Below are 20,197 nucleotides of genomic sequence, written 5' to 3'. Positions count from 1 at the left end.
ATGAAGCTTATGTGCCACTGGCAGAGACAGACAACAAACAGGGTGAACACACAACAAACAACAATTATCCACCTATATATGCCAGATGGTCAGTAAGTGCTGATGGAGGAAAATAAGGCAGGAAAAAAGAGAGTCTATCAGGGCTTGGAGATTGTGGCTGAAATTTTAGAAGATGGTCAGGAAAAACCTTGCTGAGGAGGTGGCGTCTCTGCAGACCTGAACAAGGTGACGGAGCATTCCAGGCAGAATTAATCTGAAAGGCAGGGGGTGAGAAAGTACCTGGTGTTCAAAGAGGAAGGAGGTCTGTGTGGCTGAAGCAGAGAAAGGATCCTGGGGAAAGGTGAGGTCAAAGAGGTGCCCTGTGGCCTCTGAAAGGACTTCCACTCTTAAAAAGCTTTGACTCTGAGTGAAAAGAGAAATTATTTGGAGGGATTTAAGGAGAGGACTGATAAAATCTGATTCAAATTCTAATGGGATTTCTCTACTGGGATGAAAGAGACCGGGGAAAGAGGGGCAAAAAGAAAGCAGACATTGGGAGGCAAGGCGGATGGATCACGAGGTCAAGAGATCGAGACCATCCTGGTCAACATGGTGAAACCCTGTCTCTACTAAAAATACAAAAATTAGCTGGGCATGGTGGCACACGCCTGTAGTCCCAGCTACTCGGCAGGCTGAGGCAGGAGAATTGCTTGAACCCAGGAGGCGGAGGTTGCGGTGAGCCGAGATCGCACCATTGCACTCCAGCCTGGGTAACAAGAGCGAAACTCAGTCTCAAAAAAAAGAAAAAAGAAAGCAGGCAAACCATTTGAGAGGAATTATAATAATCCAAGTAGATCAGGCTGGCAGCACTGATCAGTTAAGAGTTGGTCAGATTGTCTGAAATACATAATTTATATATTACACTTATAAAATATAAACATGTATGGGGGATTGTGCTAAATAAATTTTGACAGTCGCACAATAAAAACATTTGAAGACCTACAGAATCAAGTCCACCTCCTCACTTGTAACTCCCTCCAACCCATCCTTCTCACCTCTCCCTAAGTTCAAATATCAGTCCTTCATTCCTGAAGGCGCAGGTACCTTCAATGTCCCCCAAAACCTGTTATGTCTAGGATTCTCAATTCCAAGCTTTTATTCATCTTCCCCCATTCCGTGCCCCATTGTGGAATCTCTTCCCTGTCTTCTCTCTTCTCCAAAAGACCATCTCAGAGAACTGAAAGAGTTGAGGCTCCTTTGTATTGCCTGTTTAATATTAATAGTTACATATAAATGCTCCCTCATTGACGTGTCAGCTCCTAATGTGCTTGGTCTTAGAAGCTGCATGCTGAGTGGTGAAATGCCACAATAACTGCAATTTACTTTCAAATGGTTCAGCAGAATTATATATACACACACTCATGGATAAAGCAAATATAAATACATTGAACAATAACTGAATCTAGGTGGTGATATATGGCACTTATTATACTACTCTTCCTACTTTTCTATATGTTTGAAAATATTCATGAAAAAAGGGGAGTTAGCTGGGCACATTGGCATGCCTGTAGCCTCAGCTACCTGGGAGGCTGAGATGGGAGGATCACTTGAGCCCAGGATATCAAGGGTGCATTGAGATATGATCACGCTACTGCACTCCAGGCCTGGACAACACAGGGAGACCCTTTAAAAAAAAAAACAGGCATGGTGGCTCACACCTGTAATCCTAGTACTTTGGGAGGCTGAGGCCAGGTGTTTAAGACCAACCTGGCCAACGCAGCGAGACCCCCATCTCTATTATTATTATTATTTTACTATTTTTTTTATTTTTGAGATGAAGTCTCGATCTGTCGCCCAGGTTAGAGTGCAATGGCACAATCTCAGCTCACTGTAACCTCTGCCTCCCGGATTCAAGCAATTCTGCCTCAGCCTCCCAAGTAGCTGGGATTACAGGTACGCACTACCACACACAGCTAATTTTTGTATTTTTAATAGAGACAGGGTTTCACCATGTTGACCAGGATGGTCTCCATCTCCTGACCTTGTGATCTGCCTGCCTCAGACTCCCAAAGTGCTGGGATTACAGGCATGAGCCACCATGCCTGGCCAAGACCCTGTTTTGAAAAATAAATTAAAAAAATCTTCAGCCAGGCATGGTGGCTCACACCTGTAATCCCAGTACTTTGGGAGGCTGAGGGCGGCTCACCTGAGGTCAGAAGTTCGAGACCAGCCTTGCTAATATGGCGAAACCCTGTCTCTACTAAAAAATACAAAAATCAGCCTGCATGGTAGCACGTACCTGTAATTCCAGGTACTCAGGAGGCTGAGGCAGGAGAACTGCTTGAGCCCAGGAGGCGGAGGTTGTAGTAAGCCAAGATGGTGCCATTGCACTTCAGCCTGGGCGACAGAGTGAGACTCTGTTAAAAAAAAAAATTCATTAAGGAGATAAATAAAGGAACCCTTTGAGGAGGAAAGAAGGGAGAAAAGCAGACACATCTGATGTTAAATTCTCTTCCCCAAGAGACCCCTGCACACCAGAATGCTGAAAGTTGGGTGATTAGGAGGTTACAGGACCTGATGAGGCAGTGAAAAGAAAGGGCAGAAGGGAATTTTTTTGAGAAAGGGGTCTCACTCGGTTGCCTAGGCTAGATAGCTCACTGTAGCCTCGGTGGAGGTTCAAGCAATCCTGAGCTCAATTCTGAGCTCAAACAATCCACCTGCCCAGCTTCTTGAGTAGCAGGGACCAGAGGTGTATACCACCATGCCTAGGTAATTTTTGAAAGATTGTTTTTGTAGACACCAGGTCTCACTTTATTGCCCAGGCTGGTCTTGATTTTCTGGCTTCAAGTGATCCTCCTACTTTGGCCTCCCAAAGTGCTGGCGTGAGCCACCATGTCAGGCCCATTTTTATTTTTTGAAGATATTTTCCATCATTTAAATCAGAAATGCTCTCCTGTATTAAAAATTCACCAAAGCCAGGTGCAGTGGCTTGAACCTGTTATCCCAGCACAAACAAACAAACAGATTTTCAGTATTTTCAAGAGGTAAAGGGGAAGTAGGGCAATTCAACACTAATATTCCCTTTTAAAAAAAAAATCCCCAGGAAAACAAAATCCCCACAGAAAAACATATTTCCATTTTAAAATGAGGAAATGAGAACATGGAAAAGTTAACTAAATTGTGCACTCATATTTCCTTTTTTAAAAAATCCCTACAGAAAAGCATATTGCCATTTTAAAATGAGGAAATGGGAATATGAAAAAGTTAACTGAATTGTTCAAGGTCACAGGGATCATCAACCTACGTGCAGTGCTTCTCAAAATGTATTATAGCAACTCCTCCTAGGAGAGACACTGTTCCTAGACCTGCTTGATCCAGCCAAGAGAAGGAAATGCAAGAACTGCAGCAGAGACTGTGAACTGGGCCCAGATAATACAGAACTTGGCAATGGACACATAATGACCTTTCAGTCAACAACTGCCTAAATGACAGGTGGTCCATAAGATTATAACAGAGCTGAAAAATTCCTATTGCCCAGTGATATTTTGATGATCCTGAACCTGTGTAGGCATAGCAATGTGTGTTTAACTTTTTTGTTAAAAACCAAAACACAAACACACATAGCAAACAAAATATGTGTGTTTGTGTTTTGGTTTTTAACAAAAAAGTTAAAAAAGTTAAACAAAAATTTAAGTGGAAAAAAACTTACAGGATAGGATATAACGAAAAAAAAATGAGTTGGGTGAGGTGGCTCATGCTTGTAATCCCAGCACTTTGGGAGGTCAAGGTGGGAGGACTGCTTGAGGCCATGAGCTGGAGACCAGCCTGGGAAACAAAGCGAGACCCTGTCTCAAAACAACAACAAATTAGCTGGGTGTAGTGATGCACGCCTATAGTCCTATCTAGTGGGAGGCTGAGGTGGATGGATCCCTTGAGCCTTGGCAAGGCTGTAGTGAGCTATGATGGAGCCACTGCACTCCAGACTGGGTGACAAAGACTCTCTGTCTCTTTAAAAAAAAATCATACAGCTGTACAATGTGTGTCTGTGTTTTGATCTGTTCTCAAATATTCTTACATGTACAATGTACAACAGGCTCCAGGACAACACTTCATTCTGACTACAAGTGGCAAAAGATGTTATAGCAGGGGGCCGTGTGTAGCAGCTCACACCTGTAGTCCCAGCACTTTGGGAGGCTGAGGCACGCAGATCACTTGAGGTCGAGTTCAAGACCAGCCTGGCCAACATGGTAAAACCCCATCTCTACTAAAAATACAAAAATTAGCCAGGTGTGATGGTAGGCACCCTCCCACCTACTCGGAAAGCTGAGGCAGGAGAATTGCTTGAATCCGGGAGGCAGAGGTTGCAGTAAGCAAGATTGTGTCACTGCACTCTAGCCCGAGTGACAGAGTGAGAGTCCATGTCAAAAAAAAAAAAAAGATGTTATAGCAGGTAATCCAGATGTTTAAATACAAATGGAATCAAGGGTCACTGTCGACTGCCTCAGGCACATGGAATAGCTTGCTTTTTGCCAGATTTCTTAATTCTACTTATGGCCAAGGGCCTCTTCCCTGTGGCCTTTGCCTTTAGATCCTCCAGTTTCATCTACTCTTTTTGTTTAAAAAACTTATCTTCCACATCAATCTCCTTGGCCTGCTTCTTGGGCTGTTTCCGGGGCTTCTTCCTGCCGCCTATGAAGGTGGACATAGCACCTGCAGCCTCCTTCCCAGACTCTGCCACTGGACTTGTTTCATTTTTGAAGAGAGTATCTCACTGTTGCCCAGGCTGGGGTACAGTGGTATGATCATAGCTTACTGCAACCTGGAACTCTTGGTCTCAAACATTCCTCCTCCCTCAGCCTCCCCAGTAGCTAGGACCACAGGCATGAACCAGCATGCCCAACTAATTAAAAAAAATTTTTTTTTAGAGATAGGGTCTCACTATGTTGCTCAGGCTGGTCTCAAGCAATACTCTTGTCTGGCCTCTCAAAGTGCTGCATATTACGGTATGAGCCACCATGCCTAGCCTTGCTTGTGTTTTAAGCCAAGTGTTACTATAAAAGAGTCAAAAGTTAAAAAGAATTCAAAAGCTTAAGTAAAAAAGTTACAGGAAGCTGGCCGGGTGCGGTGGCTCACGCCTGTAATCCCAGCACTTCAAGAGGCCGAGGTGGGTGGATCTCGAAATTAAGAGATAGAGACCATCCTGGCCAACATGGTGAAACCCTGTCTCTACTAAAAATACAAAATTAGCTGGAGATGGTGGCGTGTGCCTGTAATCCTAGCTACTTGGGATGCTGAAGCAGGAGAATCGCATGAACCCAAGAGGCAGAGGTTGCAGTGAGCCAAGAGTGCGCCACTGCACTCTGGCCTGGCGACAGAACGAGACTCCATCACAAAAAAAAAAAAAAAAGAAAAAAAGTTACAGGAAGCTAAGAAGTTACAGGAAGTTACAGGAAGCTATTCTTCTTTTTGAAGAAAGAAAAATATTTTTTCAGAAATTTCATGTAGCCTAAGTGTACAGTGTTTCTAGAGTCCACCATGGTATACAGCAATGTCTTGGTCTTTCACATTCATTCACCACGCACTGACTCACCCACAGCAACTTCCGGTCCTGCCAGCTCCATTCATGGTAAGTGCCCTATATAGGTGGACCATTTTAAGTGTTTGATGTGTATTTTTACTGTACCTTTTCTATGTTTAGATACACAAATACCATTGTGTTCCAACTATATAGGCAGTTGTAACACAGTGGTATTTGCGTATTTAGGACAGTAACATGTTGAACAGGTTTGTAGACTAGAAGCAATAGGTTCTACCATATAGCCTAGGTGTATACCATGTATTTGTGTAAGTACACTCTTTGTTGTTCACACAAAAGCCCTAACAACACATTCTTCAGAATGTATCTTTTGTAAAGTGACACATCTATATATCACTTGTTGGTCAAACACCTGAATCAATGACACTCATTAGGGCTAGAAACTGAGTGGAAACAGGATGGGTTTCATTACCCTGGATAAGAGCAATGACATCCCAAGGAAGGGGAGAGGGTGGTCTTTAAGAAAGAAATTGTCAGTGTTATTAGTACATTAATAAATGCTTTTCTGAGTACAAAGCCAGAAAGGCAGACAGTAGGGTAATGAAACAGTGGAAGATATAAACACAACAAAGGAACACTTTGTTGTTCTCTAACTCCAGTAGAAAAACAAGTCTAATTAAATTCGGGAAATACAATTGCTTTAATAATGCCAGAATTCTGACTCTGCCCATCAACCTCCAGAGGTAGGAGTGATGACCCCATATAACTGGTGTTACCAAGGAGGAGGAATTTGATACTTAAAAACGATAAAAATTCATCTACCATTTTTCCCTTTTTTAAAAAAAATATGTAATTTATTTTAGACTAATAAATCAAGTGTATTCAGGGAGCAAAAGGGGTTCAGGTCACAAAATATTAAGGAAGTAATAGAAATCTTTTTCTTTTAATAAAGACAATAGAAGTATCCACTCAACAGGTATTTACTGGGTGCCTCCGGTGCATACAAGGTACTGTGAAAACCAGGCACTATGAAGCCACCAGTTAGGTCCAAGGAATGAAGCAACAGATCGATGTTTCTGACAAACTGACTTCAGTTGAAGTTGTACTTCTCATGATCTTGAGCTGAGAAAAAATGACTAAAAAGGAAAAGAGGAACCAGAAAGAGGGTGTTTCAAGGCTCCTTTGAAGATAACCCTCTATTTTACACTACAGTTAAAAAGTTTAATTCCAAAATAGACAGAGCTCTCTAATCAACAAAGAAGTCTGGGGAAAAAAAATCTTTTTTAGCCAATCATTCTAAGCACTTCTTATACTCACATACAAGAGCCGGAGCGCCCTCCAAAAGGTATGACGCAGGGGTTTCTCAACAATACCTCCTGCTCTTTGGTAATTAATCTCGCTTTAGATCAGGCCCCAACTACCTCCTGGCGCCCACTAGATGCAAGGCCTGGGCTCAATGTTGTGGAACAAGCTTGTTCTGTAGGCAACGGCGACAGCATGGGAGGCAAAGAGGACAATCTGTTTTACTTATTTGATCCTTTTCTTAAGTTCAGGCAACAGAGGCCTCCTGTGGGTGAAAGGCAGGGCTAAAGGGAGACAGTCGACTTGGGACAAACCCCAGTTTCTCCCAGATTCGGCCTGCTCATTTCTGACTGCACCTCCCCACCCAGGACAATGATAAGAAAAAAAACTCCCCTGAAAGTCGTTTCCAACTAGGGTCCGCCAAAGGTCACCCTCCTGAGTGTCCTCCACTCGCTCAGGTCGGAGGACTCTGAAGCTGCTGCGAAAAGGAACACAAGGAGCTCCGCCGCGTCGGGGGCCTGACTCTGGAGTGCAGGCGGTGCCCCTGCCAGGTTCTCAGACCCGTCTGGGGGTCGTGTCCTTCCCCGCCAGCCCTCTCCTCACCGCGCGTCCCTCCCAACGCGGACCTCGCGCACTTACCCCCGGTTAGGACCTTTAGGGATGAACCAAGGCACCAAGAAGCCGACGAAGCCCCAGAACACGCTCATCACAATGAGAGGCACCGTGAGGCCGTGATACGCCATGGTCGCCGCCTGAGCGCCAGCCCCTACCCCGCAGCCTCACTCGGTCTCACCCGGAAGTGTCAACAGCGGACCGCGTGACCAGCGTGCGGAAGCCCCGCCTCCCGAGCACCCTCGTGACCCGCGCGCCAGCCTCCATCCCTCCGGGAGCCCAGGCAGAGCCCCGCCCTCGCCTGGCTGACTCCCCGCCGCAGCTCCTTAGAGGCACGTCTCTCACCCCAGAGCTAGGGGTTCGGTCACGAGGGGCTTAGCAAAGTGTTCTGATGAGAACTTGGCCCTTTTAGACAGTCTCATCTACTTGTGCAACAGACATAAAGAGAACTTAACAATAGTAACTTACTATTCTAAATGCCCTGTGCCTGGCACTGGGCCATGATGTTTAAGTGCATGAGCCCACGGCCGGGTGCGGTGGCTCACGCCTGTAATCCCAGCACTTTAGGAGGCTGAGGCGGGTGGATCACTTGAGGTCAGGAGATCAAGACCAGCCTGGCCAAAATGGCAAAACCCTGTCTCTACTAAAGATGCAAAAATTAGCTGGGTGTGGTTGTGCCCGCCTGTGGTCGCAGCTACTCAGGAGGCTGAGGCAGGAGAATCGCTTGAATCCGGGAGGCGGAGGTTGCAGTGAGCCAAGATTGCACCACTGCACTCCAGCCTGGGCAACAAAGCAAGACTCTGTCTCAAAAAAAAAAAAAAAGTGCATGAGCTGGTGTTGAACTCCTCACTTCAGCCTATGAAGTAATTATAATTATTATCCCCACTTTGCAGTTGAAGAAACTGAGGCCCAGGGAGGAGGCTAAGGATATTGCCAAAAGTCACATTGAATCCTGGCAGTGCCAGGATTCAACCTCTGATGATCTGATTTTCAAGGCCAGAGCTCTTAACTACTGCACCACTGTATATCTTGTGTACTGTGCCAGGTTCTAGAATTACAGAAGTCAGTCAGGCACCCCTGAGGGAGTTCACATTCTAGGGAACTGATGACTTGCAAACAGGCCACTCAATGCAGTGTGAAAGTAAGTGGATGACCAGACAAGGCTTTCCACCCAACTAGTCCTCAGCTGAGCCTTGAAAGACAAGTAGAAATTAGCCAGAATAGTAAAAAAAAAAAACAGGAAAGGCATGGTGGCTCACCTGTAATCCCAGCACTTTGGGAGGCTGATGGGGTCAGTAGTTGGAGACTAGCCTAGGCAACATGGTGAAATACCATCTCTATTAAAAATTCAAAAATTGGGCTGGGCGCGGTGGCTCACGCCTGTAATCCCAGCACATTGGGAGGCCGAGGCGGGCGGATCACGAGGTCAAGAGATTGAGACCATCCTGGCCATCATGGTGAAACCCCATCTCTACTAAAAATACAAAAAAAATTAGCCAGGCATGGTGGCACGTGCCTGTGGTCCCAGCTACTTGGGAGGCTGAGGTGGAAAAATCGCTTGAACCCAGGAGGCGGAGGTTGCAGTGAGCTGAGACTGCATCACTGCACTCCAGCCTGGGATACATAGTGAGACTCCACCTCAAAAAAAAAAAAAAAAAAAAAAAGGTAAAATGGGTTTTTTTTGTTGTTGTTTTTTGAGCTAGGGCCGTGCTCTGTCACCCAGGCTGGAATTCAGTGGTGTTCCATAGCTCACTGCAGCCTGGAACTCCTGGGCTCAAGCCATCCTCCTGCCTCAGCCTCCTGAGGAACTGGGGCTACAGTTGTGCACCACCACATCTGGCTAATTTTTTAAATATTTTGTAGAGAGAGAGCCTCATGATGTTACCAAGGCAACTCTTGGCCTGAAAGGATCCTCTACCTCAGCCTCCCAAAGTGCTGGGATTACTGGTATAAACCACTGTGCTCAGCTGATAAACAGAGCTTATAACACTTGCTGAGAATTTTCACATAATATTAATTATAGTATGTGCCAAGCTTGGAATAGACAGGGAAGCAGGTTCTTAGAGAGGTTGAGGAGCTTGATAAAGCCTACAAGTGAAAGCAAGATAGAAAGCAGGTCTATAAATGCAATGTCCTTTACCAGGGGCCATGGTTTCCTTGCAGTAGCCACATTGCATTACCTCCTGATTACTTTCATTAAGTAGAATGGATTCCTGTATTAAATGAGAAACTGGACCAATACTCTTCAACGTCTGTACCAACTTTTCAGATATGATTCTAATCCTCTAACCCGATCAGCAATGTAGGAAACTAGCTGGTCTCCTTGTGCTCACAGTGCTTCCCCAAAACTTAGCCCCAGCAGAAATCCTATGGTCCTTAAGTTCTAGTCCAAGCACTGCCTTCTCCAAGACCCGTTTCCTCCTGTTAGCACGTCTCTTTGGCTCTGTTGTATATGTATCTTGACTGACCCTCTACTAGAGGGCCAACTCCTTGAGAATAGGCTCTGTTTCACTGATCTTTGTTTCTGGAAGCACTTTCTTCATATAATGTGATCGGTAAGTAATTGTGCAACTGAATTGAGTAGTTAAGGATGAGATCAGTCAGAACAAACTCAGAGAAAGAAGTTTACTCCCACTTTCCTCTTCCTTTCTTTCTTCCTTTTTTCTTCTTTCCTTTTCTTTTTTTGTTGTTTTTGAGATGTAATCTTGCTTTGTCACCCAAGTTGGAGTGCAGTGGCACGATGCTGGCTTACTGCAACCTCCACCTCCCATGTTCAAGCAATTCTCCTGCCTCAGCCTCCCGAGTAGCTGGGATTAAAGGCATACACCACCATGCCAGGCTAATTTTTTATTTTTTATTTTTAGAAGAGATGGGGTTTCACCATGGTCAGGCTGCTCTCAAACTCCTGACCTCAAGTGATCCACCTGCCTCGGCCTCCCAAAGTGCTGGAATAATAGGCATGAACCACTGCACCAGACCCCTTTCTTTCTTCTTCTTCTTCTTTTTTTGAGACGGAGTTTTGCTCTTCTTGCCCAATCTGTAGTGCAATGGCGTGACCTCGGCTCACTGCAATCTCTGCCTCCCGGGTTCAAGCAATTCTCCTGCCTCAGCCTCCCAAGTAGCTGGGATTATAAGCATGTACCACCATGCCCAGCTAATTTTGTATTTTTAGTAGAGATGGGGTTTTACCATGTTGGTCAGGCTGGTCTCTAACTCCTGACCTCAAGTGATCTGTCCACCTCAGCCTCCCAAAGTGCTGGGATCACAGGCGTGAGCCACTGCGCCCGACCACGCCAGGTCACGCCAGGCCCCTTTCTTTCCTTCTTTTTTTTTTTTTTTTTGAGACAGTTTCCTTCTGTCACCCAGGCTGGAATATAGTGGTGCAATCATAGCTTACTACAGCCTTGAATTCCTGGGCTCAAGGGATCTTCCCAAATCAGCCTCCAGAGTAGCTAGGACTACAGGTGCATGCCCCCATGCTGGCCTGAGAGATAGATAGATAGAAGGAGAGAGAGAGAGAGAGTTAGAGATGGGGTTTCACCATGTTTCCCAAGCTGGTCTCGAACTCCTGCCTCAAGGGACCCTCGTGTGTGTGTGTGCGTGTGTGCGTGCGCGTGTGTATGTGTAGAGATGGGGTGTCACCATTTTGCCCAGGCTGGTCTCGAACTCCTGCCTCAAGGGATCCTACTCCCTCTGCCTCCCAAAGTGCTGAGATTACAGATATAACGTGCTGTGCCCAGGCCCTTTCCTTTTAATAATGGTAAAACATAGGTAACATAAAATGTACTATCTTAGCCTTTTTATTATTATTATTTTTAATTTTGAGACAGGGTCTTGCTCTTACCCAGGCTGAGTGCAGTGGTGTGATCTCAGCTCACTGCAACCTCTGCCTCCTAGGTTCAAATGATTCTCCTGTCTCAGGCTCCCTAGTAGCTGGGACTATTGGCATGCACCACCACCAGCTAATTTTTGTAATTTTAGAGGAGACAAGGTTTTGCTATGTTGGCCAAGCTGTTCTCAAACTCCTGACCTTAGGTGATCCACCTGCCTCGGCCTCCCTAAGTGTTAGGATTACAGGCGTGAGCCACCACACCCGGTCTCTTAACTTTTTAAAAGTGTACATTAAGTGTATTCACATTGTTGTGTAACCAATCTTTATAACCTTTTTTTTTTTTTTTCAAGACAGGGTTTCACCATGTTGGCCAGGCTGATCTTGAACTCCCGACCTCAGGTGATCCGCCCACCTTGGCCTCCAAAGTGCTTGGATTATAGGCTTGAGCCACCACACCTGGCCAATCTTTAGAACTTTTTTTCTTCTTTCTTCCTTTCTTTAAAACTTTATTTTGAGACAGGTTCTTACTTCATCACCCAGGCTGGAGTGCAGTGGCATGATCATGGCTCACTGCCTTTTCGAGGTTCAGGTGATCCTCCCACTTCAGCCTCCCAGTAGCTGGGACTATAGGCATGCACTAGCATGCCCCGCTAATTTTTTGTATTTTTTATGGAGATGGGGTTAAACCATGTTGCTCCAGCTGGTCTCAAACTCTTTAGCTCAAGTCATCTGCCCGACTAGGCTTCCCAAAGTGTTGAGATTATAGGCATGAGCTACTGTGCCCAGCCCAGAACTTTTTCATATCCCTTAACCACTTCTAGCCAAGTGCAGTGGTGAGACCCCCATCTCTACAAAAAATTTAAACAAAAGTTAGCTGGGCATGTTGGTGCATGCCGGTAGTCCCAGCTACTGTGGAGGCTGAGGTGGGAGGATTGCTTGAGCAGAAGGTCACGCCACTGCACTTCAGCCTGGGTGACAAAGTAAGACTCTATCTCAAAAAACAAACAAACCACCACCACCACCACCAACATAAAACCAACCACCTCCCCTAGCCCACGGAAAACACCATTCTACTTTCTGTCTCTATGAGTTTGACTACTCTAGGTTTCTTCAAGAGGAATCATACAGCATTTGTCCTTTTGTGGCTGGCTTTCACTTAATATAACATCCTTAAGATTCATCCATGCTGTGCAAGTGTCAGACTGTCCCCTTTGTTTTTAAGGCTGAATAATATTCCAAATATGTATATAGCACATTTTGTTTATCTGATCATCCATCAATGGACATTGGGTTGCTTACACTTTTTGGCTATTGTGAATTCTTTCCCATTTCTTAAACATAGCAAATATTTTGTCTTGAATTGATCCCTTTGAGTGTCTAACCTTTGCCTTATCTTCTAGGCAGCCTCTTTGAGAAGCAATGTCTGGAAATGCAGGGATGTAACTCTTTTTCTTTTCTTTCTTTTTTTTTGTGTGTGTGTGAGATGGAGTTTCATTCTTGTTGCCTAGGCTGAATGCAATGGTACAATCTCAGCTCACTGCAACCTTTGTTCCTGGATTCAAGTGATTCTTCTGCCTCAGCTTCTCAAGTAGCTGGGATTACAGGCACGTTCCACATGCCCGGCTATTTTTTAAAATTTTTAGTAGAGACAGGTTTTCGCCACATTGGCCAGGCTGGTCTCGAACTTCTGACCTCAGGTGATCCATTTGCCTCAGCCTTCCAAAGTGCTGGGATTATAGGTGTGAGCCACCACCACGGCCAGGGATGTAACTCTTTAGACACCAATTCTGTCTAAATCTGTCAGTTTCATCTGTGAAATAAGAAAAGTTAGTATCTCCGTATTATGTATGTGGGCTACTATTGGCCTATAGCTCCCTCTATCAGTCAATCTGTCAAGAGCATTTTTTCACACATCACATGAAAACTGTCCTCACTCAGTTACCCACCAAATGAAGAAATATTCTCTGCCTTCAAGGTGCTAAAGTCTTCAGAAAACAAATAGGACTGAGCAGTGTGGTCCAAGGACCCCTGGGGAGTACCTGAGACTCTCCCAGCAGGTCTTTTCTAACTGTGATTCTTTGTAAGGCTGAATTTTCTTCCTATAGTTCATCTAAAACAACATATCACAACAGATTGAATGCAGTAGTATGAGAATGCATTTGTCTTCTATTGAGCCAGAGGTTAAGGAATTTTCCCAAAATGTAATACAATGTTACTCTTCCAACTACATTTTTTTTTTTTTTTTTTTTTTTGAGACAGAGTCTTGCACTGTTGCCACGGCTGTAGTGCAGTGGCCTGATCTTGGCTCACTGCAATCTCTGCCTCCTGAGTTCAAGCAATTCTCCCGCCTCAGCCTCCTGAGCAGCTGGGACTACCAGTGTTCACCACCACACTCAGCCAATTTTTTTGTATTTTTAGTAAAGACAGGGTTTCACTATGTTGGCCAGGATGGTCTCGCTCTCCTGACCTCGTGATCTGCCCGCCTTGGCCTCCCAAATGCTGGGATTACAGGCATGAGCCACCATGCCTGGCCCCAACTACATTTTTTGTGGTTTTGGAAAAAACAGCCATTTTCCATATAAATGTTATGTTAACATATTATGGGTTTCTTATTGCTCTTTTTATTTTTATTTTTTTGAGACGGAGTTTTGCTCTTGTTGCCCAGGCTGGAGTGCAATGGCGCGATCTCGGCTCACCGCAACCTCTGCCTCCTGGGTTCAGGCAATTCTCCTGCCTCAGCCTCCTGAGTAGCTGGGATTACAGGCACTTGCCACCATGCCCAGCTAATTTTTTGTATTTTTAGTAGAGACGGGGTTTCACCATGTTGACCAGGATGGTCTCTATCTCTTGACCTCGTGATCCACCCGCCTCGGCCTCCCAAAGTGCTGGGATTACAGGAGTAAGCCACAGTGCCCGGCTGCTCTTTTTATATTAATTTAAAATGAATATGTTGGCCAGATGCAGTGACTCACGCCTATAATCCCAGTGATTTGGGAGGCTGAGGCAGGAGGATCACTTGAGGCCAGGAGTTCCAGACCAGCCTGGGCAACAACAAAATGAGACCCCCAACTCTACAAAAAACAATTTTGACTTGGTGTTATGCTCCTATAGTCCTAGTTACTTAGGAGGCTGAGGAGGGAGGATTGCTTGAATCCACAAGTTCAAGGTTACAGTGAGCTATAATTGCACCATTGCATTACAGCCTGGGTGAAGAGTGAGACCTTGTCTCAAATAACAATAATATAATAAAATTAATGTGTGAAAACGTGGTTTTAATTTCTAGCATGGCAAATATCGATAGCTGTAACCTATATAAATGTAAGTCCCTTTGATCCTCCATAATTTTTAAATGTGTAACAGGTCTTGAGACCAAAAAGTTTGTGAAGCACCACTAGAGGAAGAGCCTCAGAGGCCCCCCAACAGCACTGAGTAAACAAGAGTTGACTGAAACACTGTTGTGCAATGAGCCGAGTCCTCTAAGTAAAAACCTTCCTAAACCCAGTCCTATAAGTAAAAACAGGCAGGCAGCGTCACGAAGCTATGCTGTCATAAAGCTCTTTTCAAAGCTACTCTGGAGGTTTGGAAGTCATGGAGGAAGCTGAAAACCCTATCAGGCTTTATTACTCCTTTGCCCAGTAGTGTACATGGAACGTGCACTGTGTATGGCTACCGCTATTACCACTGCCACCATTGCTGGAGTGACTGCTATCTGCCAGACATTGGACTAGATGATTTGAATTATCTGTCTCATTTAATGGTCACAACACTGAATATAGATATTTTAAAATCTATTGTATGGATTTTTAAAAGGCTTAGATTTGGTTTATTTTATTTGAGACAGTCTCGCTCTGTCTCGCCCAGGCTGGAGTATGGTGGTGCGATCTTGGCTCACCCCAGGGTTCAAAAGAGTCTCCTGTCTCAGCCTCCTAAGTAACTGGGACTATAGGTGCTCACCAACACACCTGGCTAATTTTGTATTTTTAGTAGAGACGGGGTTTCACCATGTTGGCCAGGCTGTTCTCAAACTCCTGACCTCAGGTGATCCACCCTCCTTGGCCTCCCAAAGTGCTGGGATTACAGGCGTGAACCACCATGCCAAGCCCCAAAAGGCTTAAATGTGTAAGTTGTTCAAAGCATAGCTGTTTTAAGTGACAGAACTGGGATATGAATGTGGCTCTTCATAGCTCCTGTTCTTTCCAATAAGCCATGTTGCCTCTCCTATTTAAAGTAATAAGTGAGCATACAAAGGATCCTAAATTACACACAACTTCACAAGATTCAGACATCATCTGCTGCATAAGATGAGACCTTTAAAAGCATGTCCTAGAACTAGCTGCCCTCCTGCTAAGAATAGATTAGAACGTGGTTGATTTAGTTATTTCTGATGGGCAAAGAACATTTTCCTATTTGTGCATGTTTTTGTAATTATGGTGTTCAGACAATAAATCAACCTTACATAGCTGTTTAAATTTGAATGGCCTGCTTTTCTCATGAGAACTTCTTCATGGATCAAAATTTCAATAAACATTCAATTGTATATGAATACAATAAATACTGTTTTTTGAAAGGATACAACAGAAACTAGAAACTGCCTCTGGAGAGACCTGAGTGATTGAGACTCAAGGTGACAAAGAAACATACTTTTCACCATCTACTTTTTTGTTTTACATTTTTATTTTGTACCATATATAAGTATTAAGAAATACCAGTTTAAAAGGCCAATGAACAAAGACTCTAGTAAACTACCAGATAGGAACTGCTCAAAGTGTGCAGCGTCAGCAGAGAATGGTGGACTCTTGGTTAGTAGAGTTCTGTCTGGTTCCTGGAAAATTCAGTTACTTGCCAATCCACCTCGCAACAAAAGTTCTGTGGCTGCTGGATGTGGTGGTTCATGCCTGTAATCCAAGCAGTTTGGGAGGCCAAAGCAAGCAGACTGCTTGAGCCCAGGGGTTCAAGACCATCCCGGGTAACATGGTGAAAACTCGTCTCTACAAAAACCACAAAAATTGGCTGGAAGTGGTGGCATGCGCCTGTAGTCCCAGTTACTTGGGAGGCTGAGGTAGGAGAATCACTTGAGCCTGGGAGGTGGAGGTTGCAGTGAGCTGAAATCATCACTGCACTCCAGCCTGGGTGACAGAGTGAAACCTTGTCTGAAAAAAAAAAATTATGTGGCTGAACATCTCATGGCTATACAATGTGAAAGCAGACATTCAAAAGCAGTTATCTGAAGTTTAAAGTTTGGTATCTTCCCAGAATAGCAGAAGGGAACCACTCAAGGGAATGGACATCTGCAAATGTGATAAAAAGGTCAGTAGTAAACTGTTTAATTCAGGCCTAGGCACAGTGGCTCACGCCTGTAATCCCACTTTGGGAAGCCAAGGAGGGTGGATCATGAGGTCAAGAGATTGAGACTATCCTGGCCAACATGGTAAAACCCCGTCTCTACTAAAAATATATATATAAATTAGTTGGGCGTGGTGACGCATGCCTGTAGTCCCAGCTACTTGGAAGGCTGAGGCAGGAGAATTGCTTGAACCGGGCAGGTGGAGGCTGCAGTGAGCTGAGATTGTGCCACTGCACTCCAGCCTGGCCACAGAGCGAGACTCTGTCTTAAACAACAACAAACCTGTATAATGCAGTCATTCCTGGAAACAAGCTAATACCCCATGGCCTGAACTTTGATAGGGAGGCCCACCCATCTTGCATTCTCCAATTCCCATTTCCTGCAGCAGCTCCAACATATCACTATTGCCCTTAAACCCTTCCCTTTTTTCAAGAACCAGTATTTGTCTGAACTCCCTTGAGAAAAACTTTTCACTCTGTTCCTGTGAACGAACTCCATTGCCAATCTCCTTTAAGAGATGATAGCTAGACCTTCCTGAGCACAGTTCTTTATACACAGTATATCAAGTAATACATCTGACAATTCTATGAAGTAAGTACTAGTTTTATCACCATTTTATAAACGACAAACCTGAGGTCCAGAGAGGTTAAGCAGTTTGCCCAAGGTCACACAGCTAGGAACTGACAGAGCTAAGATTAAAACTCAACTTGAGCAGTAGTTCATGCCTGTAATCCCAGCATTTTGAGGAGCCCAGGTGGGTGGATCACCTGAGGTCGAGAGTTCAAGAGCAGCCTGACCAACACGGAGAAACCCCATCTCTACCCAAAACATAAAATTAGCTGGGTGTGGTGGTGCATGCCTGTAATCTCAGCTACTTGGGAGGATGAAGCAGGAAAATTGCTTGAACCCGGGAGACAGAGGTTGCAGTGAGCCAAGATTGTGCCATTGCACTCCAGCCTGGGCAACAAGAGCAAAACTCCATCTCAAAAAAAGGAAAAACTCAACTTGAGGCCTAGTTCCTACTCTTGATCATGCATAATTATTCACCTGCTCAGCAGCAGCAATGTGGTATGATTTGGATGCCTACAGGGGATTGCAGTTCTTATAGATCATTTTCATTGGGATAAGTTGCTGAAAACTAGCCAAGTCTGATTCCTAGAAGATATCATAACTTAAATTTACTGATGAAAGTAATGGCTGGAATCTGGAGCTCAGACCAGGTATCAGACTATACAGTAAGGAGCTATGAGTTTAGTATGAAATCTGACTTTCATGCAACTCTTGGAGTCCTAAAATATGTATTGGTTGAGAACAAAGATAAGAATCAAATTAGAAAATACAAATTACAGAATTCACTGGTTAACCTACTCATTATACTCATTAGATACATAGCTCAGCATGTTAATGAGTATACAGCTGCTGTATGGTGGACACCTACTCTGTTTTATTTATTTATTATTTTATTTTTGAGGCAGGGTTCTGCTCTGTTGCCCAGGCTGGAGTGCCATGGTGTCATCATGGCTCACTGCAATCTTGACCTCCTAGGTTCAAACAATCCTCCCCACCTCAGCCTCCTGGGTAGCTGGGACTACAGGCATGGGCCACCATACCTGGCTAGTTTTTAAATTCTTTTTTGTAGATATGGGGTCTCACTATGTTACACAGGCTGGTCTCAAACTCCTGGGCTCCAGCTATCCTCCCACCTCGGGCTCCCAAAGTGCTGGGATTATAAGTGTGAGCCACCATTCCTGACAGCTTTTTACATAGATGGAAAAACAGAAGATCAGAAAAAATGATCTCCCAAGGACAAGAGCAGGATCTGAACCCAAATCTGTCTGACTTCAGGGACAGGACAGTATCTGTCTACCTTGTATCAGTGAATTCAATGTATCAATGCCAAGTCAGAGAACCTATCTTGAGTTTTGTGGTTTTTGAACTCATTTTCTTTTTTCTTTTTATTTTGAGATGGAGTCTTATTCTGTCTCTCAGTCTAGAGTGTAGCAGTGCAATCTTGGCTCACTGCAACCTCCACCTCCTGGGTTCAAGTGATTTTCCTGCCTCAGCCTCCTGAGTAGCTGGGATTACAGGCGTAATCCCATGCCTGGCTAATTTTTCTATTTTTAGTAGAGACGGGGTTTCATCATGTTGGCCAGGCTGGTCTCGAACTCCTGACCTCAAGTGATCTGCTTGCCTCGGTCTCCCAAAGTGCTGGAATTAAAGGTGTGAGCCACTGTGCCCAGCTGAACACACTTTCTTTTGTGAAAAATAATTGCTTCTGTGAGTGCAGAATGAATGTCAAAATTGGACATATAAGTAAACTGAATAGCAAAATTAACATTTGTATACTCATAGCTTTCAAAGAGTACTCAGAAATGGCATCCATCTGATCTTGCCATTTATCTTTGTATTTTTGATGAGATAGGAAGGCAGAGCAGGCATTATCATCTGTATGGAAGCCCAGAGATGAGTAACTTGCTCAAAGGCTGATGACTGCTGAGTGGCAGAGGGAATTAGACCTGGACGGCTGGTGATAATGCTTTTCTCTGTAAGTAGCACTACTGGCTGCAAACACATAGGTTCTTGCTTGTTCCACATAAATGTCCAGTCTCTTAACAGACTCCAGTGAAGAAAGGCTGACAAAGTAGCGAATGTGGGAGTGAATGGCCTTTGATGCAGTCAGGCTCAGGTTCAAATCCTGGCTTTTTATGCTCTGATTTGGATAATTAACCTAAGTTCATTTTCTTCATCAGTCAAAATGGGAAACAACACCGATTCAATCAACATTTATTAAGAAACTCCTATGTGTCAGATAAACCATTACTAGAAAGTCATAAAAGGCTGTTTGATATATTTTAATCAATAATTATTTTTTAGGCTAGTCATGGTGGGTCATATCTAATTCCAGCACTTTGGGAGGCCAAGGCAGGAGAATTACTTGAGGCCAGGAATTCGAGACCAGCCTGGGTAACATACTGAGACTCCCATCTCTACAAAAAAAATTAAAAATTAGATGGTGTGGTGGCACATGCCTGTAGTCCCAGCTACTTGGAAGGCTGAGGTAGGAGGATTGCTTGAGCCTGGGATGTCAAGGCTACAGTGAACTAAGATCACACCACTGCACTCCAGCCTGCGTGATAGAGCAAGACCGTCTTAATTTTTTTTTTTTAGGACAGGTGCAGTGGCTCATGCCTGTAATTGCAGCACTTTGGGAGGCTGAGGTGGGTGGATCACTTGAGCTCAGGAATTCAAGACCAACCCGACCGACATGGCAAAACCCTGTGTTGGTGCACACCTGCAATCCCAGCTACTTGAGAGGCTGAGGCAAGAGATTAACTTGAACCTGGAAAGTAGAGGTTGCAGTGAGCCAAGGTCACACCACTGCACTCCAGCCTAAGCAACAGAGGGAGACTCTGTCTCAAAAAAAATTTTTTTTTTTCCTCAGGGACAGGGGATTTTAGATGTGACCCTGGAGATAAACTTTTAAAAAATTTTTATCCACTACCTACCTCTCAGATAAAGGAGCTAATTTTTTTTTCCTAATTAAAAAAAAATTATTATTTTTTGTAGAGTCAGGGTCATACTAGTTAACCAG

At 44.4% G+C, this 20,197-nt stretch overlaps 1 protein-coding gene and 1 long non-coding RNA gene across 3 annotated transcripts in view; both read right to left on the bottom strand.

The window, feature by feature from the left end:
• The window catches only part of ATP6V0E1 (ATPase H+ transporting V0 subunit e1), a 54,967-nt gene extending 47,343 nt beyond the window's left edge, over positions 1-7,624 (bottom strand). For both annotated transcript variants that reach the window (XM_003732295.5, XM_002744572.7), the window contains exon 1: positions 7,457-7,624. In XM_003732295.5, the coding sequence (XP_003732343.1) occupies positions 7,457-7,560 (104 nt within the window). In that variant the 5' untranslated portion in view covers positions 7,561-7,624. The remainder of the gene's footprint in view (positions 1-7,456) is intronic.
• On the bottom strand, positions 4,731-7,448 carry LOC128931013 (uncharacterized). Its single transcript, XR_008479261.2, has 2 exons — positions 6,833-7,448; positions 4,731-6,651 (listed from the first exon to the last, which is right to left on the bottom strand). It is a non-coding gene; the product is annotated as an uncharacterized LOC128931013 (long non-coding RNA).
• Positions 7,625-20,197: the final 12,573 nt, after the last annotated feature.

The sequence above is a fragment of the Callithrix jacchus genome, chromosome 2 (assembly GCF_049354715.1).
Source record: "Callithrix jacchus isolate 240 chromosome 2, calJac240_pri, whole genome shotgun sequence".
NCBI classification, from domain to species: domain Eukaryota; kingdom Metazoa; phylum Chordata; class Mammalia; order Primates; family Cebidae; genus Callithrix; species Callithrix jacchus.
This window is presented reverse-complemented; position numbering and strand designations above follow the sequence as displayed.